The sequence below is a fragment of the Python bivittatus genome, unplaced genomic scaffold (assembly GCF_059951505.1).
Source record: "Python bivittatus isolate LINGU-HERP-01145 unplaced genomic scaffold, Pbiv_v1 ctg000200_np1212, whole genome shotgun sequence".
NCBI lineage: Eukaryota > Metazoa > Chordata > Lepidosauria > Squamata > Pythonidae > Python > Python bivittatus.
In genome coordinates, this window is record NW_028277040.1 from 7,939,198 (window position 1) to 7,957,186 (window position 17,989).

At 35.8% G+C, this 17,989-nt stretch overlaps 1 protein-coding gene across 5 annotated transcripts in view; it reads left to right on the plus strand.

Moving 5' to 3' along the window:
- Positions 1-11,584, plus strand: part of HYCC2 (hyccin PI4KA lipid kinase complex subunit 2) — a 48,535-nt gene extending 36,951 nt beyond the window's left edge. For 3 of the 5 annotated variants that reach the window (XM_025166513.2, XM_025166512.2, XM_007427999.4), the window contains 3 exons: positions 842-1,001; positions 2,240-2,407; positions 6,527-11,584. In XM_025166513.2, the coding sequence (XP_025022281.1) occupies positions 842-1,001; positions 2,240-2,407; positions 6,527-7,125 (927 nt within the window). In that variant the 3' untranslated portion in view covers positions 7,126-11,584. Of the gene's footprint in view, positions 1-841; positions 1,002-2,239; positions 6,306-6,526 lie in introns of all 5 variants that reach the window. The other 2 variants (XR_015795184.1, XM_025166514.2) reach the window with 2 other exon arrangements.
- The last annotated feature ends 6,405 nt before the right edge of the window (positions 11,585-17,989 follow it).

Below are 17,989 nucleotides of genomic sequence, written 5' to 3' on the forward strand. Positions count from 1 at the left end.
TATTGTGTTGGACAAAGGGTGGTTGGTTGGTTTAGCCTGTTTCTGTAAACAAGCCTTCCCCACTTAATGCCCCTGGAACCAGCATTGCAGCTCATAGAATAACCAACCAGCATTGCCCTAAGAAGTACCTTTAACTGCTGAAAAGAAGTAACCTTTGTGAGCACTTGTGCTAGAACTGGTATAAAAATTATTGTTTTTTGAGTTAGCATCTCTAGAATAAAGCACATTAACCCTTTTCCTACTCATCTGATTTGACTGATGGAAATTGGTAGAATGGGACAGTTAAAAAAATCACGTCCTTTGGGAGGTGAACAAATCAGGTGGGCCTGTGGTTGGCAGCAAGAAGGGTGCATGTATAGGTCTGGGGAACTGGAGGGCCAGCTTCTCCATGTCTGATCCTTGGGTTGTGACACAGTATGTTTTCCCAAACAGTGGGAAAACCATACTGTTGATTTTCAGCAGTTGTACCAGTGAAAGCACAATCAAAGGAGACTTTGGCAGTTGAAGAAAGGGGCTGTACATACAGATCCTCATCTAGAGTTTCACAGCAGCCCAGAAAAGGCTAGTTAAATATGTTATAGCAAAATTAATACGGTATTTCTCAACTCTATAGGTAAAATTTGACGAAAGGGGCACACATCTGACAGGAGGTAGAATGGAATATACATCCTGATGTGGAATTACAGAACATAAAAATACAAAGATTCAGCTATATATAGTTAAACTATTTGTAGTTATTTAATATAAATCCTAAAGTTTGGTTGTCACTGTTTTCTTCTGTAGTCGTCTTTTAATTTCTTTTTTGATAGCCAACTTATACAGCATTTTACTGTTGTAATAGGTTGCAAATGCAATGAAGAATTCATTACCCTTTGATGCTCCCGATGCATCACAAGGAGGACAGAAGGTTTTGAAAGTAGAGGTTACTCCAACAGTGCCAAGAATTTCTCGGACAGCTATTACAACAGCTTCAATCCGCCGACATCGCTGGAGAAGAGAAGGTAAGTCTTTATAACGCGAAGCGAAGATTGTAGCATGGTATTATTCACCCCCACTGCCAAATACTATCTTCTAAGCCTGAATGTGATTATTAGCTTCAGGTATATAGGCATAGTGCTAATTATTTTCTGTATTGCTAATTACATATCTGTGCAGATATGTAACCGTGACTGCATATTTTAATAAGGTAAGACTTCTCCCTATTTTATATTTTGGGAAATCTAGAAAAGGTTAAGTGATATAAGTGGTATATCATCATATGGAAATTGAATGAAACTTAAAAATTGTTGTAATCACGTTCTACATTCTATAGGTTGGATCATTCTGCGTTTTATTTTTAATTGTTGGAAGGTAATTATTTTGATGGTATGACTGTATCTGCAATCTGTGGGCAATCCAGCTAGATAGTATCTCTGGAGACTTAGGCTTGGATTTTTTTCTTTTTCAAAGTCTTTCACAATTCACAATCTATATCTCTGACTTTTGGGGATGTGTATTGCTGTTTTTTTTTTTTTTTATGGTATATTAAGGTGTGTGTGTATGTATAAAATTCCAAAATAACAACGGAAGCTAGACAATATTGAAATGTTATCTCTGGTTTTCATTGATAAAATAAGTAACTGGTATTTTAATATTAATTCTTAATCATATTTTCAGGACCTGTGCTCTGCAAACATAATGATAAATGCCAAGTATTTTGTATGTGGTATAATTTAAGAATTTTCTTAGTCTTCATAGAGAGCAGCTTCAAATCTTTAAAAATCACTCCTGCCAGCAAAAAGAAAAGCAAATGTGAAATTGGAAGCATGCCAGTTTCTGTTAATAACAGCTTATCCTGTGTATGGTTTGGCTATTTTTTTACAGTTATATTGGTGAATATACAGTAGACTGCAAAAACATAAAATCTGAACTTTTATTACATTTCTTGTTAGATATTTATTGATGTATTTTGCTAATTCTCTGTTTTTTGTTTCCATTCTGGATTCTTGATCCTAAACACAAGTAATCCTATTTTTGCAAATCCTTCATCATTTATGTCCTTACTGCAGAAGTGTTGCATGCATGTCTCTTGCACACAGTACATGACATCCACTTATTTTTATGGTGCTGTTCAACTTCCTTTGAGAAAAGTGCAGGTGATGGTTTTGTGTGTTCCGTGTACACCTTCATTTCCCTCCCTGGGTTGTAATGATTAGGGAAAGAGTAGAAAGACACTAAAATATTATATGTTGAATCCCAGATGGCTTTGACTTCTCAAATGATGCTGACATGAGCATTCCCGGATCTCCGATCCTGCACGGCTCCACTGACCTAGGGATCAAACGCAAGCAAGAGGGGGACGCACTGGTGCTCAGGACCCCTGAGCATGGCTCACCGGAGCCCAACTTGACACCAGCCACAAAAGAGGGTAGGACAGAGATGAGGTGGCATAAGTCAGTAAGGCCATGGCTGGGGGAGGATCCTGTCTCTTTCTTCCCAAGAAGAGTTCCCTTTTGCTTTAGAGTACATTCCATTCGCCACAGGTATACTTTCTTCTCTTCCCTTCTTTCTACACATACCCCTTTATGCCTAGCTTCAGGCCTGAGACTATTTATTCTAACATTGTGGGCCTTGATTATCTGTGTGATATCTAGCTTAGCATGGCTAAAGTCACATCTGATAACTTTGGGATTGTTTGGAACACCCTGTTACTGAGCATGTTAAGTCTGCTAAATATATATTTGTATATATGCAATAAAAGAATGTGTCAAGTAGAAATATTGATACTGTTTTCACAACCTGGAATTCCTTACAGCACGGTTTCTCAACCCTGGTAACTTTAAGATGGGGGGGACTTCAACTCCCAGAATTCCTCAGCCCCCATTTTAAAATTGCCAAGGCTGAGAAACCCTGCCTTACAGCATATACAGCAAATAATTTAATATTAGAAGGAAAAGGGGAAGCACTTTTCGCATACTATTTAATATACCAAACTTCCAGTTCACTGAAATGTTTCCTCATCTGTTCATGAGACTAATATGAGTGGATTGAAGTGGAATTAAATTGCCATTGTGCTATTTATAGGATTGTGTCTCAAACTAGGTAATATGAACTTGGAGAGAGAAAAAAATCATATAGCCTTATACAGTGGTATTCTTCATATTAACTCGTTACTAAGAGATTCTCATTTTATTCAGTGCATGTCATTAATCTACTGTCTCCTTGGTGCTGGTGCAGAAGTATTCAAACAGCAATGCAGATATGAGTTTATACTTTGCTAATCCCCATATCTTAACTGATTTCTATAGAGCTTCTTTTCTGTCTTTAGTGCAGTCTTTTGGCATTGTTGATATTTTAAATTCTTTCAACTTTAATAGCATTTGCCAGTTATGTGCTGTACATGCTTCACGGTTGCTCCAAAGAAAGCTAATCGCAAAAAAAGCCCCTTTAGAGTTAGGGTTAGGATTAGGGTTCCTTATTTATTATACCCGAATCCATTGTGCAGTCAGAGAGTTTACAGTGTCTGAAGAGGAGAGGCATTATTGGAAAATGATGGAAGCGTGAAGTATAGAATTTACTCCTAGAACTGAATGAATCTGAGCATGGTCAGTAAATGAGCCCTAACCTCAACTTTTCTCCCACTGGTTTTATTTTGTTGTACTGACTACATGTTGCATGTGCATGACCAGAAGGAGGTTCAGAAATTCTCACACAAATTCTCAAACCTTCTTTTGAAAAAGGGTTGCTTAGATGCACTTCTTTCTTTAATATTTTAAATATATTTAGTTACATTTAGATTATGTGTTGTTGCAGTAATAACTAACATCATCATCCTAAATGTCTTCTAGACAAATAAAGTGAAGAGTACTGTAACATACACAGAAAAGTATTTTAAAAATGATATTTTATGTGAGCAAAGCTGTTTTTACTGTGATCCGAGACAGGAAAAGTTTGGCGTTGTCTTATCATAAAAGAAAATCACAGTTCGTTAAATTACCCTCTTTTGGTGATTGGATTGGTCTCACTGATCTTGCACGAAATAAAATTGGTAAATATTCCTTATTTTTAAAAATGTGTAAACAAAATGGCACAAACTTATCTTTCTTATTATGCTGGTCTATGACCATAATAAAAATTGTTTTGATTTGAACTTTCTTATTTATCCTTGATTTTAAATATTCCAAGTATATAATGAACAATCAATCTTTTTTGCAATATCTTGGGTCAGTTTATGTAAATATTCTCTGTAAGTTAACAAAACAGTAGAAACATAATGCTGTCAGGATTAGTGTGTACTTGGAGTGTGCTTACATCAGTTATGGAAGAGGAGCTTTTGAGTATGAATAATAGTGTTGGGACCATTGATGAAGCCTGTACCTGTTGAGGGTGCAGAGCTAACACTAATTTTAAAAATATTTCAGGAGGATAAAAAAGCGGTTGATGTGTCCTTTTGAGTTTATATTTTGGTTCTTTCTCTGACAAGCTTTATTGCCTCCAAGGGCTTTGGTGCAGAATATATTTGCACTTTTTGTGAGAAAAGTAAGCTTTTTCCCAAATCACTGTGTTTCCATTGAAGCCAAAGAGTATGTTTATGATTATTAGTAAAGTGAAATCTGTATATTGCTCAAATTCAACTTCTGAGTACCTGGTGGCTTGAGAGATCCTACCTTGCATGTTGTTTTGTCCCTTTTTCACTTTCAAGCACTGCTGAGTTGCCTTGGCCTCTGCATGGTGGTGGCATTCGGAAAATTCACACCGAACCTCTCTGACTCTTTTCTCCAAATGGAATGGATAATTTTACAACATGATTATTAATTATACCAAACAACAGTGTTGCAAACATCATTGTAAAACAACAATAGTACAAATATTGCTTCCAGTTTATGCCATTTTATCCTTGCCAAATGATTGTAAAACTTGAGATGTATCCATGGAAACTGACTCGGAAACACCTCTGGAGATTGTGTTCTCTCCATTAAAGTAAGGAGGGGTTAAGAGAGGTGGTGGTGGGAAGGCAGTAGCCTCTGCTGCTCGGTCAAAGGCACTTTCACTTAGCTTTGCATGGTGGTCGAACAGAAGAGTCTAGAAGGCGCTTTTACTTTCAGGACAGTCTTTCCTTTCAAATAGCATTTTAACTTTTTGTGTGAAGAATACCATATACAAAGTGGCTTGTTTTTTTAAACATAATCTTTGATGTATTGGGAAGCATTATATGAAAATACAAGGCATACTTTTTTTTTTAACCTAAGGGGGCCTTCTTATTTTACAGGGCAGTGTTGTGTTAATGTTTAGAATTATGAAGTAAATAAATCAATATTGCTTAGAAAATAGTAAAAAATATCCTTTCAGTCTATAAAATGTGCATTCTCTTGGCTGTCAGATTTAATTCTACATATTTCCATTTGTCAATATGATTATTTTGTGGACGAGATTTGTGATGTGGAAGAGATGAATGTCAGGATAATTGTAAACTGGGGATTACTTTACAAAACAGAGCAGTATTGCCTAATTATGGATTAGATTAGAACAATGATGTCCAAACAGTTGATTGGAAGACAGAGTGAGTTGAGAGACTGGTTAAGCACTAAGTTGGATAAAAGTAAATAAAATTTTACAGATACAGCATCAGCTATGGAGACCTGCTTCTGCATTGTAAATAACCCATCCTCTTGTTTATAATGCTTCCACATCATGATAACGATTAACATTTGAAACTATCCAGAAACACACATAATATCAAAAACTCCTGCAAGCAATTCCCACAGACAAATAAAAACATATTCTACAAAACCCCACAGTGACACATGCACACACCCAACATTCACATAAATAAAATAATACACTCAGATGCTGACATACAGAAACATTTGCGTGCACCAAAGTCTCCATCTCATAGAACCCTGCAAATGCTCAAGCAGAATTGCCCTTTTTGCCTCTAGGATAGCGAGAGGTACAATCTGAGTTAGAGTGGAAAAAATGAAGTGAAAGCAAACTACAAATTGGCCAAAGAACCCATTATTCTCTATTTAAATGAATTCTGACTTAGTTTTATGTACAAGCACAGCCAGGAAGATTTCCAAGAGAATTTACTTTTGGAAGAGTGTGTTTTTGGTCACATTCATTAAGAGCAATCATAAACATTCCTCAGAAGTAAAGTCCTCTGTATTTAATATGCTTTTTAATGTGAAGCTAAGATTGCAGCCATATACAAATTTATTATTATAATTTACACATTATTAGTAGTTATGTAGTAAAACACGAATGGTTTATGACTTTTTCAGAAAGGTTACTCTTACGGATGCAGTCCTAGGCACGTCTTTTAAAAAGTGAGTCCATTTAACAATTGTGCAACAAATCCTCTGTTCAGGACTGCAGTGAAAAAACAATTTCAATAAAATAAAAATAATGTAACTTGAAGTTTAAATTTCCCCAAAAATGTTTGCAATACAAATTTGTTTGAAGAAAATATCTGTGTGCAATCCTAACCACCTTTAAAATCGTATCATAGTATTATAGTTTCTTAATCTGATATCTTTGATGTTTTCAGATGCTGAAGGAGTCAGTGGAAGAGAAGAGTCTGTGAACTTCAATGATGCTGATGAAGGGTTTTCCTCTGGGGCATCGCTTAGCAGCCAGCCAGCTGGGACCAGACCTTCATCCACATCTCAGAGGGGCAGCTTAAGGAAAGGAGTTGCTGGGCTTTTGGCCAAGGATAAGGAGATCGTCTCGGCTACCAAATCCACAGACAGCCCTCGAGAATCTGTCCGTAAGCAGTACCTACATCAATCAGTTGACCTCAGTACAGATGCAATTGAAATGACTCCCACAAAGAAACATTTGAGTTTGCCTGCTGGGCAGGTGGTACCAAAAGCCAGCAGTGTGAGCCTGATCCGAACTGCAAGTGCTTCTTCCAGTAAATCATTTGACTATGTGAATGGCAGTCAAACGGGTTCCAATGTTGGTATTGGCGGTGATGGTGTTACTAACTTAGCAGCTGGCAACTCCAATCGTTTTTCAACCATTAGTCTACAAGAGGACCGGTTAGGCCAAGCTGGAAATGGTAAAGATGTCCACTCACCAGGAGCTCCTCTGACTAAGCAGTCCCGATCCCCAAGTTTCAATATGCAACTAATATCCCAGGTTTAACTTTGTTGTCCTTCCTATATTTTTTCCATTTGCCCAATTCTTTTTTGAGCAACATCTACAATCTTCATCCTATCATCTGAAAAATCCTGGCTTCTGTGATCTTATTCAATTCATTTTAGATACTATACTATATTTTGTACTGAAACAGCAATAAAACCTCATATTCTAGCCCTCCTTCCCCTCTCCCATAAATGTCATTGTGAAACAGTATAAAATATACTTTATGCCTTTTCCATGCCTTTGGTTCTCCTTGGGTGATGTGCAATCCGTTATAGGCTGATCAGTTCCCATTTCAACACTGTGAGTCTTGAGAAGATTGGAGGAAATGGTGAATGTGATCCCTATCAAAATGAAGCTTTGGCTTTCCTGAGAAATAATAAACGGGTTAGTTTTCTCAGTCTAAAGTTCTGCAAGACTAATGAATTGTGATATTTTTTTTTTTTTGTCTCTTGGAACCAAGAGTGCCTCAGAGATTCTAGTAGGACTTTGGACCTCTGAGTTAGTGCAATCAATTCTGTGGGAGAGGAATACTGTCATTGCTTCTGATGGCGGTTGAAATGCACTTTGTCATGAACATTAGAGTAGTCTTCCTCTTCCATCCTTCCACTCTTGCCCTCCTAAGCATAATGTTCAGCTACTGAGACATGTATATGTGACCAGGATGTTGCCCCTTCAGAATGAATGGGCTATAAGTAGACAGCATAGGTTACAATGCAGTTTTAAGGCCTGTGGAGCCATGTTTACATGTCTTCCCCACCCAGGAAACAGGGTTGCTTTGTCTACATGTTAGGATTTTGAAAGATGACGTACATTTAAAACAAGATTGAGAAAATGGGACGTGGGCTTTTCCAACCATGACTACTCATCAGTGCTCCTTTTAATGTTACTTTTGTAAGTCGATAATCTTTGGAACATACAAGAACAATTGAAGTTTAGGCAAGGGAGTTTTTCAGGGTGCTTGCTGCGGAATGACTAAATTTTGTCACTGAACAGACTCAGAAGCTTCAAAAAAGACAATTGTTCTCCAGCGGGAAATGCCAGGGACAGAGGCAATGGCTGCTGGAAATACTGAGGCATCAGTTTCCCTTAAAATCATTTCTCAAGCAGTGGGGGTTTTGGCAGCTCTCTTTCTCCAAAGGAAACAATCACTGCCTATATTTTGATCAATCCATTGCAGTTATGATTATTTCATATAGTTAATGTAATGCGGGTGTGTGCGGGGGAGCTAAAGATACTATCTCCCTCGCCCTAATCTGGGAATGCATACTGTTGAACGTAACCTTGAATGCATGTGGTGTGTCAGCAATATGTGATATCTGTGCTGTAGATCACTGCTTTAAATTGCATTTCTTATTCTAAAGAAAGTGTTCATCATGTTTTGAATAGTAATGTATACACAAGAAGCAAAAGGGGGCTGTTTTGCCTTCTTATCCTTTGTTGTACTTTGACCTGGAATTTTGCCGACAGTTAATTAAAGGAACAGATGTAAGTTATATTCCCCTCCCCGACCCCGGCATTTTGAATTCATTACAGGTTGAGAGGGATTCAAACATAATAGATTATTTTTAGAAGGGTCAAAGGTTACAATGTTCAGATTACCAAGTGCCATTATTCTGCTAAAGAGAAATTTAAATTTAATGGATAGCTTCCAGTTCTTCTACTCTCTTTCTTCCCTGACTTTTAGTTTGAATCTGGAGTTTGTCAGAAGAATTGTAGCTAAAGTACTCCTAATTTTAAAGTATTACTATTACACTAAGTAATAGTTACTTTGTATGGGCCCTGACTGAAGCAAAGCTAATGTCAAATTTAATTCCAATATTACTGAAACTCAGGAATGTTTCACCAGTGATTCAGTGTAATTACTGAATATCCAGAGTAATTTTAAATAATATGTTTAATGTAGGTTAGGCTTATTTGAGCTCTAAAGCCATCCATTATAGAAAACTTCAGAATGTTTCTATGTTCTGTAGAAAAAGTAAAGCGGGACCTAGCTGAATTTATTTTTCTAGAGAATTAGTACAATTCCCATGTAATTCAGCAGTCTTTTTTTAATAATAGAAACTATGACCATCATCCAGAGAACTGCATGAGTAGTTTTATAACTCCAGGGACTTTGGCCTTGCGAGTGTTCAGCAGCAGTTCGTTATGCAACATATCAAACCATGTTTGCATCTTTCTGATTTAATGGTGTGAAGATCACAGAAATGATTGTGACATAACCTGTTAGACAAGATTTTTTTTTAAATCCCGTTGGGGGTGTCCAAGCCTGTGGTTACAGCTAGAGTAGCTTTTTAAGATCCAGATCCATGTATTCTACACAGCGAAAGCCAAAAGTCTTAGTTGAAAAGAAATACTGCTGTGATTCAGATCAGTTAACTTATTTGTTCTTTTTGAAAGAAATTTAAGTCACATGTTAAGCTTGTTTTTTAAAAAGATTCTGTGTGTAGTTGTATGCACATAATATGCAGAAATTCTAATTTACATACTGATGATTGTTAGCTTGCTATCAAACTGGAATGTGTTTAACTGTGCAAATTTTCATCTTAAAGAGGTTATAGTTTATTTTTTTAAAAACTGAATAAAAATATATTGTATCTTCTCAACATATTAAAATTACAATGTATGCATATGTTGGGGTGATGATTTACTCCTATGATTAGTAAACTGGTTGTTTTCTCCTGTGCAGCACAATTTCCTGTATTTGGTTCTTTTGCTTTTAGTATCATTTGACACATTGTAACATCAAATATATATTTTAAATATTGGCTTATGTTTCTTCTCTTATGTTATTTTTCTCCTAAAGAGTTGGCACATTGTTCAGATTCTGTTCCTATTTTAATATGCAATTTTCCCATACTGTGGACTCAAGTATGAAGCTTACCTTGTTTTTATATATTTATGATGGAGGAAATACTGCTGGACATCTTTTCTTAAATGTTTGTATCTTATTAGATAATATTAATCAGCCCTCTTAATAGGTCATGCTAATACTGCTTCAACATTTGTTGATGTATCTGCTGCTAAGCTGCCCCAAAGTTTTTGCTAAAAGTACTGTATTGATGTTTTGCATTTGAAGGTTCAGGCCCAGTGGGGATGTAACATTTCCCTTTATTTCTTATTTATGGTTGACATTGTTCCTTTCCTCTTACCATCTTGGGTTTGCATACTCTTGCCCCCCTTCGGTTATATCTGAATTGAATTGCACGCTAGCTTTTATAATGTCTACCACAAAATACCCAAAAATGTATAAACCTACCATGTATGCTTACCAAATATATAGAGAGAATCAATCACTAGCTTTCCTGTATTATTCAGAAGTACATTGTGCTTCACGGTTCATTGCGTTCTAGAGACAGAATTACAATAGTCAGTTTTGAAAAGGAAGAAGGGAAAGTGCCTGAGTGAAGATATAAGTGATCCGTGGCGTGGCTTGTAAAATTCATTGACATGGGAATGAAATAGATTGGCACAGAAAAGTCAGAACTGTCAAGTGAACCTTCAGTTGTAATTTGCATTACCAACTGTTTACTGGATTTTAGGCAACAGTAATTCTCAGAAGAATACGACAGACGTAGATATTTGCATTTAAAACTTGTTATCCATAACCAGTTACATATTATCTTTTGTTAAGTAGCGATGGCAGTTCTTTACAATATTTTGTCCCAGTTGCACAGTGGACAAGAACAAAGCATCTGCATATCTTATGGGTGTGCAGACCGAAATACCTGTATAGCATTATCTGTAAAAAAAAAATTGAAAATATGAAAATATGATTTTACAAGAAAGATCTATGAACAAAACTGGGTAGGACAATAGTCTGAAATAATATTTTTACTTGCTTCCTCTATAGAGGAATAGTATATCTACACATTACCATATTGTAAAGAATATTCTGCCATTACTTTTGCTCTAGGTTTACATGTAAGGAGAGGAAAAGTAAGCATGCAATTACATGATTATTACCAAATATTTGTTTTAGTCATGCCATTTGACTGGGCTTGCAATTTTTCATAATGCAGACAATAATATGAGAATAGGTTTAACCATCTCATTGACTACAGAACTATTTCATACATTGCTAATGTGCAAGTTATGGGCAGCTCTTTCGATGAATTCTTAATAAGTCTTTCATGTGAAACTGCATCATTCTATACCAGAATGATGAATTCATATCACAGTGAGTATGCATTGTTTAAGATATAGTGTTTTTCAAACATATACAGTAATAGTATCTGATTCATAAACTGGGGTATCTTGTGTCCTGTTCCTCTTTGTAGATTTAAAGTAGGCAAGTTCATATATTTTACAACTGAAATAAGGAAAATCATATTTTCAGACTTTTGATTTGCACTATTTTGTGAAAAGTAGTTCTTTTTCTGCTTGGGGATGGATGGAGATATGTATATGTATATGTGTGTGTGTGTGTGTGTGTGTATATATATATATATATATATATATATTTAAAAAAAGGTGTGTACCATTTGTCAGTTGTTGACAATCAATTGCTCTGTTGTTTGTAAGCTGTATGTAAATATAATCATAATGTAATACTTATTCCTAAACAGATTTTTTATATATATATATATATATATATATATATATATATATATATATCCAAATGCTTGTTTAATATTTTTTCATTATTAATCATCAGTATTCATCTTCAGGGAATAGATTTTCATTATCTGGTTACAAATACATTTTGAAGGAGTAATTCAAGGGCAGATAGTACCACTCAAAAGTCACAGATTATTATTTTTTTAATGAATACAAAAATTGCAACTTATAACAAATAGTTAAGGAGATTAAATTGATAATTTTATTTTAGACTTTAAAGAACACATGGGAAAAAAGAGAAATCTATCAAAATACTATTTGCATAAAGTATCTCAAATAATTTGTTTTATAAAATTATTTCTGGATAATCACATACCATGCATTATAAACTAGCTTTACAGCTCAAAATTAAACAAAACTTCATATTCAATCAATTAAAATTAATAAGTGCCAAAGACTAGTAACTTGATCCATTGCTTAGTATTAAATGCAATGCATAAATTTATTATTGGGACATAAGTAGGATGGGGTATACATGCAAAATCATTTAGATGAATTCCAAATTTGGCTCATTCCAACTGTTAAACTGTTTAACATTACTTTGTTTAACACAAGAAACAATGAGACATGTCCCTGAGAAAGAAGTGCTAAACCACAATTCTTACTCATGGCTCAGTAGGAATTAAACTCATTTCCCATTGTTAGTGTTAGTGTTTCCACATTATACCCACTATAATTATTCACATTTGTTTATATTGTTAATCTTTTTAATACTGCACTCTCATTGGTTACGATCCAAAGATTCACTGAATCATTTGAATTAACCTTTAATTTCTCTTTAATTAAAGGTTTCATTCTCTTTCATTCTCTTTAAATAAATTCTCTTTAATTTCTCTTTAAAACAAAATTGCTTTAATAAAAATACTTGATACCACCATTAGCCTGAATATCACAGCTAACTTTTGAAATAGTTTTCTGCTGATTAGTACATCACTACAATTTCACTAGGAAGCTGCTATTTTGAGAAAAATTTTAATTCTCCCTCTTGGTTTCTCACAACTATTTTTATGAGTTTTGGAATATAGCCACTATTGTACTTTTGTAAAGAACCCTAACTTTATGTGCAGTAAGATTTTTAGAATAGTCTGCACTTAAAACATGTAGATTACCACTTAAATTTTGTAGAAACTAATATATTCAAACTCACATCCCCTCAAAAAACAAGTGAGATTTTAAAAATCAGGTATTTGCATGAGTTCATATAGCCATTTCCATCATATATAAACTTTAAATAAAATGAAGTGTACAAGAGGTACATGTTATAACATCCTTTATTAAATTTCTGTCAGTTTATCAAGACTGCAGTATGGAATTGCCTAAACCACAATATGTTTTATGATTGAACCCTAACCTTTTTAAAGTCCTTGAATTGTTTTTGTTAAATATATTCAAGCCTTCAGTAGATATAGTAACCTTGAAAACATATATTCAAAACTGGTTTACTGTTCATCCTAGAAATAGAATTGCAAATGCATACTCATTCCATTATTTGTAATAAGGAGCATCAGTTTTATGTTGAGACCTTTAATTTGCAAAGTAGAGAAATGTCAGTGAGCACAAAAGAATTTCTATATATTTTGAATTCTATTACTCATGTTAAAAGCTGACTTCACTAAATATTAAAGAATTAAATGCTGTAGCATCTATTGGTACTAGAAGACAGTAACAGAACACTTTTTGGTGCTTTACTTCAAATGGGACCAAGATTACTCTTATTCTGGCATTAACAACATGATATTAATTCATGTAGTTAATAGTCCATCAAATTTAACCCAACCCAATGTCTTTATTCTACATATTAAATACTTGAAATTAGTAGAGAGTGGGAAAAAAGCCTATTGAATTTACACTGGCTTATCAACTTTAATTTCTGTTTCACTTGAATTTTTATTTATGATCAACGTATATGGTTACTAACATGTAATGTTTCTTTTTAAACAATCATCTGCAGTAGGCATTCTGAGGGATGTATCAGTAAAATATATTCATGAGTGTTTGAAATTTTACACAAGTTGACTAGCCTCATTTTGAAATTACTTTTTACAGTGTTCTCATTAGTATTTAGCATGAGTATTTCTGAATGTGTTGTTTATGATTGGAAAGTAGGATGTAGAAACTTGAAATCAGTCTCTTTATTGCAAGGTCAGTTTTTTAGTACTATCTCAAAGACAAGATAATTCACTTAACTGGGTCATGTTAAAACTTCACTCTTGGATTTGAATAATTCTCTGACAAGCTACTGATTGTTACAGGTTGTGAATGGAGATGTTAATTTTAATGTTTATAAACAGATAACCTGATTTACAGTGTTTGATTCTAGCCAGGATTCTAGCCAGTTTGACAACAGTCACATAAGCTCTTTTATCAAAAGCACCTTTTCACCTCATACCTTCCATCTGACCAATTATTGTCTGTCACACAAAGGTTTATTTCTAAACCAAGCTTCTGAAGGATTTTTACTGTTCTGGCATTATATAACCTGTTTTACCTCATTTACAAAAAGCATAGCTAGCAAATATCCCACTTATTTTATAGAACATCTGTCTGACAAAAGGACTTGATTTATGATAATATTCCACCAGCATATTGGTATGACATTTGAAACAAATCAAAATTTGGTGCTGGTGAAATGTTAAACAAAATGAGTATGTAATAAATGCAGTCTTTGTGGCATTGGGACCCTAACTTGGGACCTGTGAAAAACTATTAACAGAGCTCAGATGACATGTTTTTGAAGATCATTATACTGGTGCATGTAAGCCATTATCTTAACTGTCTTACTGAATTTGGTTAATGTTGAACTGTGTTAAGTGTTGAATTTGTAAATAACTGCCAGAGATAGATAATATTTTAAATCATTGTAAATACAGGTGTATAAAATTAAAACAAATCTGCAATGCAGAATATATATGTATATATAAAGGTGTTTAAATAAATATTGTGCTGTTTCTGGAAAAATTGCCACGTTGTCATATTTTCCCCAGTATACTTTTATATAAAAGCATATGTTTTTCTGGTAAAACACACTCCCTTTGGTTAGGTATTTTACACAACAATCCAGAATACTTGTTTTGCACTGAAGTTCACTTCTAAAAACTGGCTGAATACGGTAATAATAATGGGCCTGATCTTTGGCATCATTTGGCATAGAACATCAGTGGGCTTGCATGTTACAGGCTGCAGGATTTTAATCTGTAATGCACTGGGAGGTTGTATATTGGTTCTCTTCTCGTCTTGGGAATTTAGCAGGCCAGAGGACTGTAAATATACACTACTGATGTAACTATTAAAACTTTCACAATTGACTTCTATTCTATTCTATTCTATTCTATTCTATTCTATTCTATTCTATTCTATTCTATTCTATTCTATTCTATAGGAAGTCCTCATTTAGTGACCACAATTGAGACCAGCAACTCGGTGGCTAAGTGAGGCGGTTGCTAAGTAAAAAAATCATGTGCTCACAACTGTGTTCACAATCTTACTTACGTTTCCTTTGCTTTACAGACCTGCAAAGGTCATAAATGTGAGCATCAGTTGCAAAGTTACTTTTTCATCACAGTTGTAACTATGAATGGTCGCTGTCTGAGGCAGTTGATAAATGAGGACTACCTCTATTTTATATTCTATTCTGTTCTATTCAGATATATGAACTCTTTAGAGTGTATTTAATATAAAGCTCTGTCACTGATAAATAGTAGTAGAAATATTTACAGACTTTAGAATCATCTAAAATGTCACAGTGGAGAAAACCATATGTATTTCCTAAAGGAGCTCCAAAAGTGTAGGGTGAAAAAGCCTTGTGATAACTTCCAATCTGCCAGTTACAGTGGGCCAGAAATTAACTCCATCCTAAAGTATTTAGGAGTAGGAAAAATAACCTTTTAGATGATGTTGGCCTACAACATCTATTTTCTCCTGAACATTGGCCATGCTGTATCTGAGGTCCAACGATACATGAAATAGCTCAGGTTCCTCATTCTTGATTTGAGCCTTTAAGAGTCAAACCAATTGTAATTTTAAAAATATTTTAGCTTGTTCTTCAGAAACATTTCTCAGAATGTTAGCAGGGTTTATTAATAAGTAATTACCAGGTTTCCAACTGTTAAAAAATTGGGGTTATAGGCCATAGTCTATAGAAGCTGAAATTTGTGTTATTAAGGCAGCCAGATGGAGAAAGCCTAATCTTACGAACTTGGTTCTGCCAACACTTTGGAGGAGGATGGGGTCAGCTATAATTCAATGAAAAACAATGTCACTTTTGAAGAAATTCTTATACCTAATTGTCCAACTCTATATTTCGTCTTCATGCTGCTCCTCAAGACCTTGTTCTATTCATTCTTCATCAATTTAATATGTGATATTTCAGATCTGATGCATTGCAATTAACTCTTGTTTCCAATGTTGCGTAATTCATCCAAATTAGTATTCTTCAGTCCAGTGACTTTAAAGTCACTATAGCTCATTTGATTGATATTCTTTGGGCACTTCCTTGATGTATGATTTAATTTTATCTTAAAAGAATAAGCATACATTATATCATTTTCCTTCCATAGCAGTGCCACTTGCTTATATTGTGTAGGCAAATTTATACTTAATCCATACTTTAAATACGTAGTTTGGGATGATTTTCCTCAATAAATAAATGAGTCAAATGTTTTTGACTAGTTTAATTCAGTTCTTTTTATCTTGTTTTAGGACTTGTGTGGAAAACAGATAACTTTTTAGGTCGTATTTTGCAGAAATATTGTATTCAAAAGGGTTCACAAACTTTTAAGCATCACTGTAGCTATCTTTTATTTTTATTTAGAATACAGTGGTACCTCGGGATACGAACGCCTCTACTAACGAACTTTTCGGGTTATGACCAGCTCCGGCCGCAAACATTTACCTCGATGTGCGAACTCCGCCTCGGGGTACGGTCATTTTTCCGCCCTGACACGTGGTCCGCGGCCATTTTTCCACCCCTGACACGTGGTCCGCGGCTGTTTTCCCGCCGTGCTGCGCGGCGCCCGGCCGTTCTCCCGCCGCACGGTGCCCAGCCGTTCTCCCGCTGCGCCGCGCCTGGCTGTTCTCCCGCCGCGCCGCGCCGCACCCGGCCTTTCTCCCGCCGCGCAGCGCCCGGCCGTTCTCCCGCCCCTGACACTTGGTCCGCGGATGCCAGAACGGATTAACGGTAATTACATTGAACCCTATGGGAAAATTTGCTTCGGGGTGCGACCAAATTCGGAGGGCGGAACGGATTAACCAGATTTACATTGAACCCTATGGGGAAATTTGCATCGGGTTACGACCAACTCGGGATACGCCCAGGGTCACGGAACGGATTAAGTTCGTATCCCGAGGTACCACTGTACTTGTAGAACTTGAAAGAACCTTAATCTTTTTTTAATAATACTGCCATCTTCTGCTAAATCACAAAACTGCAATTTTTCCTAGCCAAGCATCCTTCGAGTCAAACTAGACTCCTGATGACTACTACAAATAGACCCCCATAGTTTCCTTGGTCACAATATGGGTATGTCATCGCCATCTTATTCGAGGGATTGGGGGGGTGTTGTGTTAGTTTTTTGCAGCCATGGGGTTTCCTGATGATTTCCCATCTAAGTATTAGGTAGGTTTTGATATCAGTTAAAATGCAAGTTAAGTTTGTACTGTCACAGTCATCCAGTTGAGTAACCCAGAAGTGTGAAATAAGATGGCTTCAAACAGTTTGTATCTTCCAAAGGATAGAGATTCTGTGAAGCATCTAGATTAATCCTCTTTTCCTTTGTTACGCATTACAGGCCTATCTACTGATTTACTCTGATCACCTAACCATAACAGGCACAAAAAAGCTGTTACTTGGATGCAGCCTTTTTGGGGGGGGGGGGGACTTTCAATTCTTCTGAAAGTTGCTTGGAATCTCGGAAAAACTGGGTCGAAAATCCAGGTAGGAGCCCAACCATTGGCAGCAGATCGGGGCCTAAATGGAAGGCGAGTCAGTGCTGTTTTTTATTTTCAGCTTTTATATCCTGCCTCTCTTCCAGGACGGACCTGGAATAAAGTTAAAATGAGCAAGGGAATCCAGACTCTATCAAGGGCTTCTACGCCTCGCGCTCCCTCCCCACCCGCTGATTTGTTTCTACTGTAACAGCAGAACTGGGGGATGTTGCGGCCGTCTAACCCGTCGCGTTCCGGGGAGGGATCATTCGCCATTGGCTGCAGAAGAGGGCCAATCACAAATCCGCGGAAGCTTTCCGTGTAG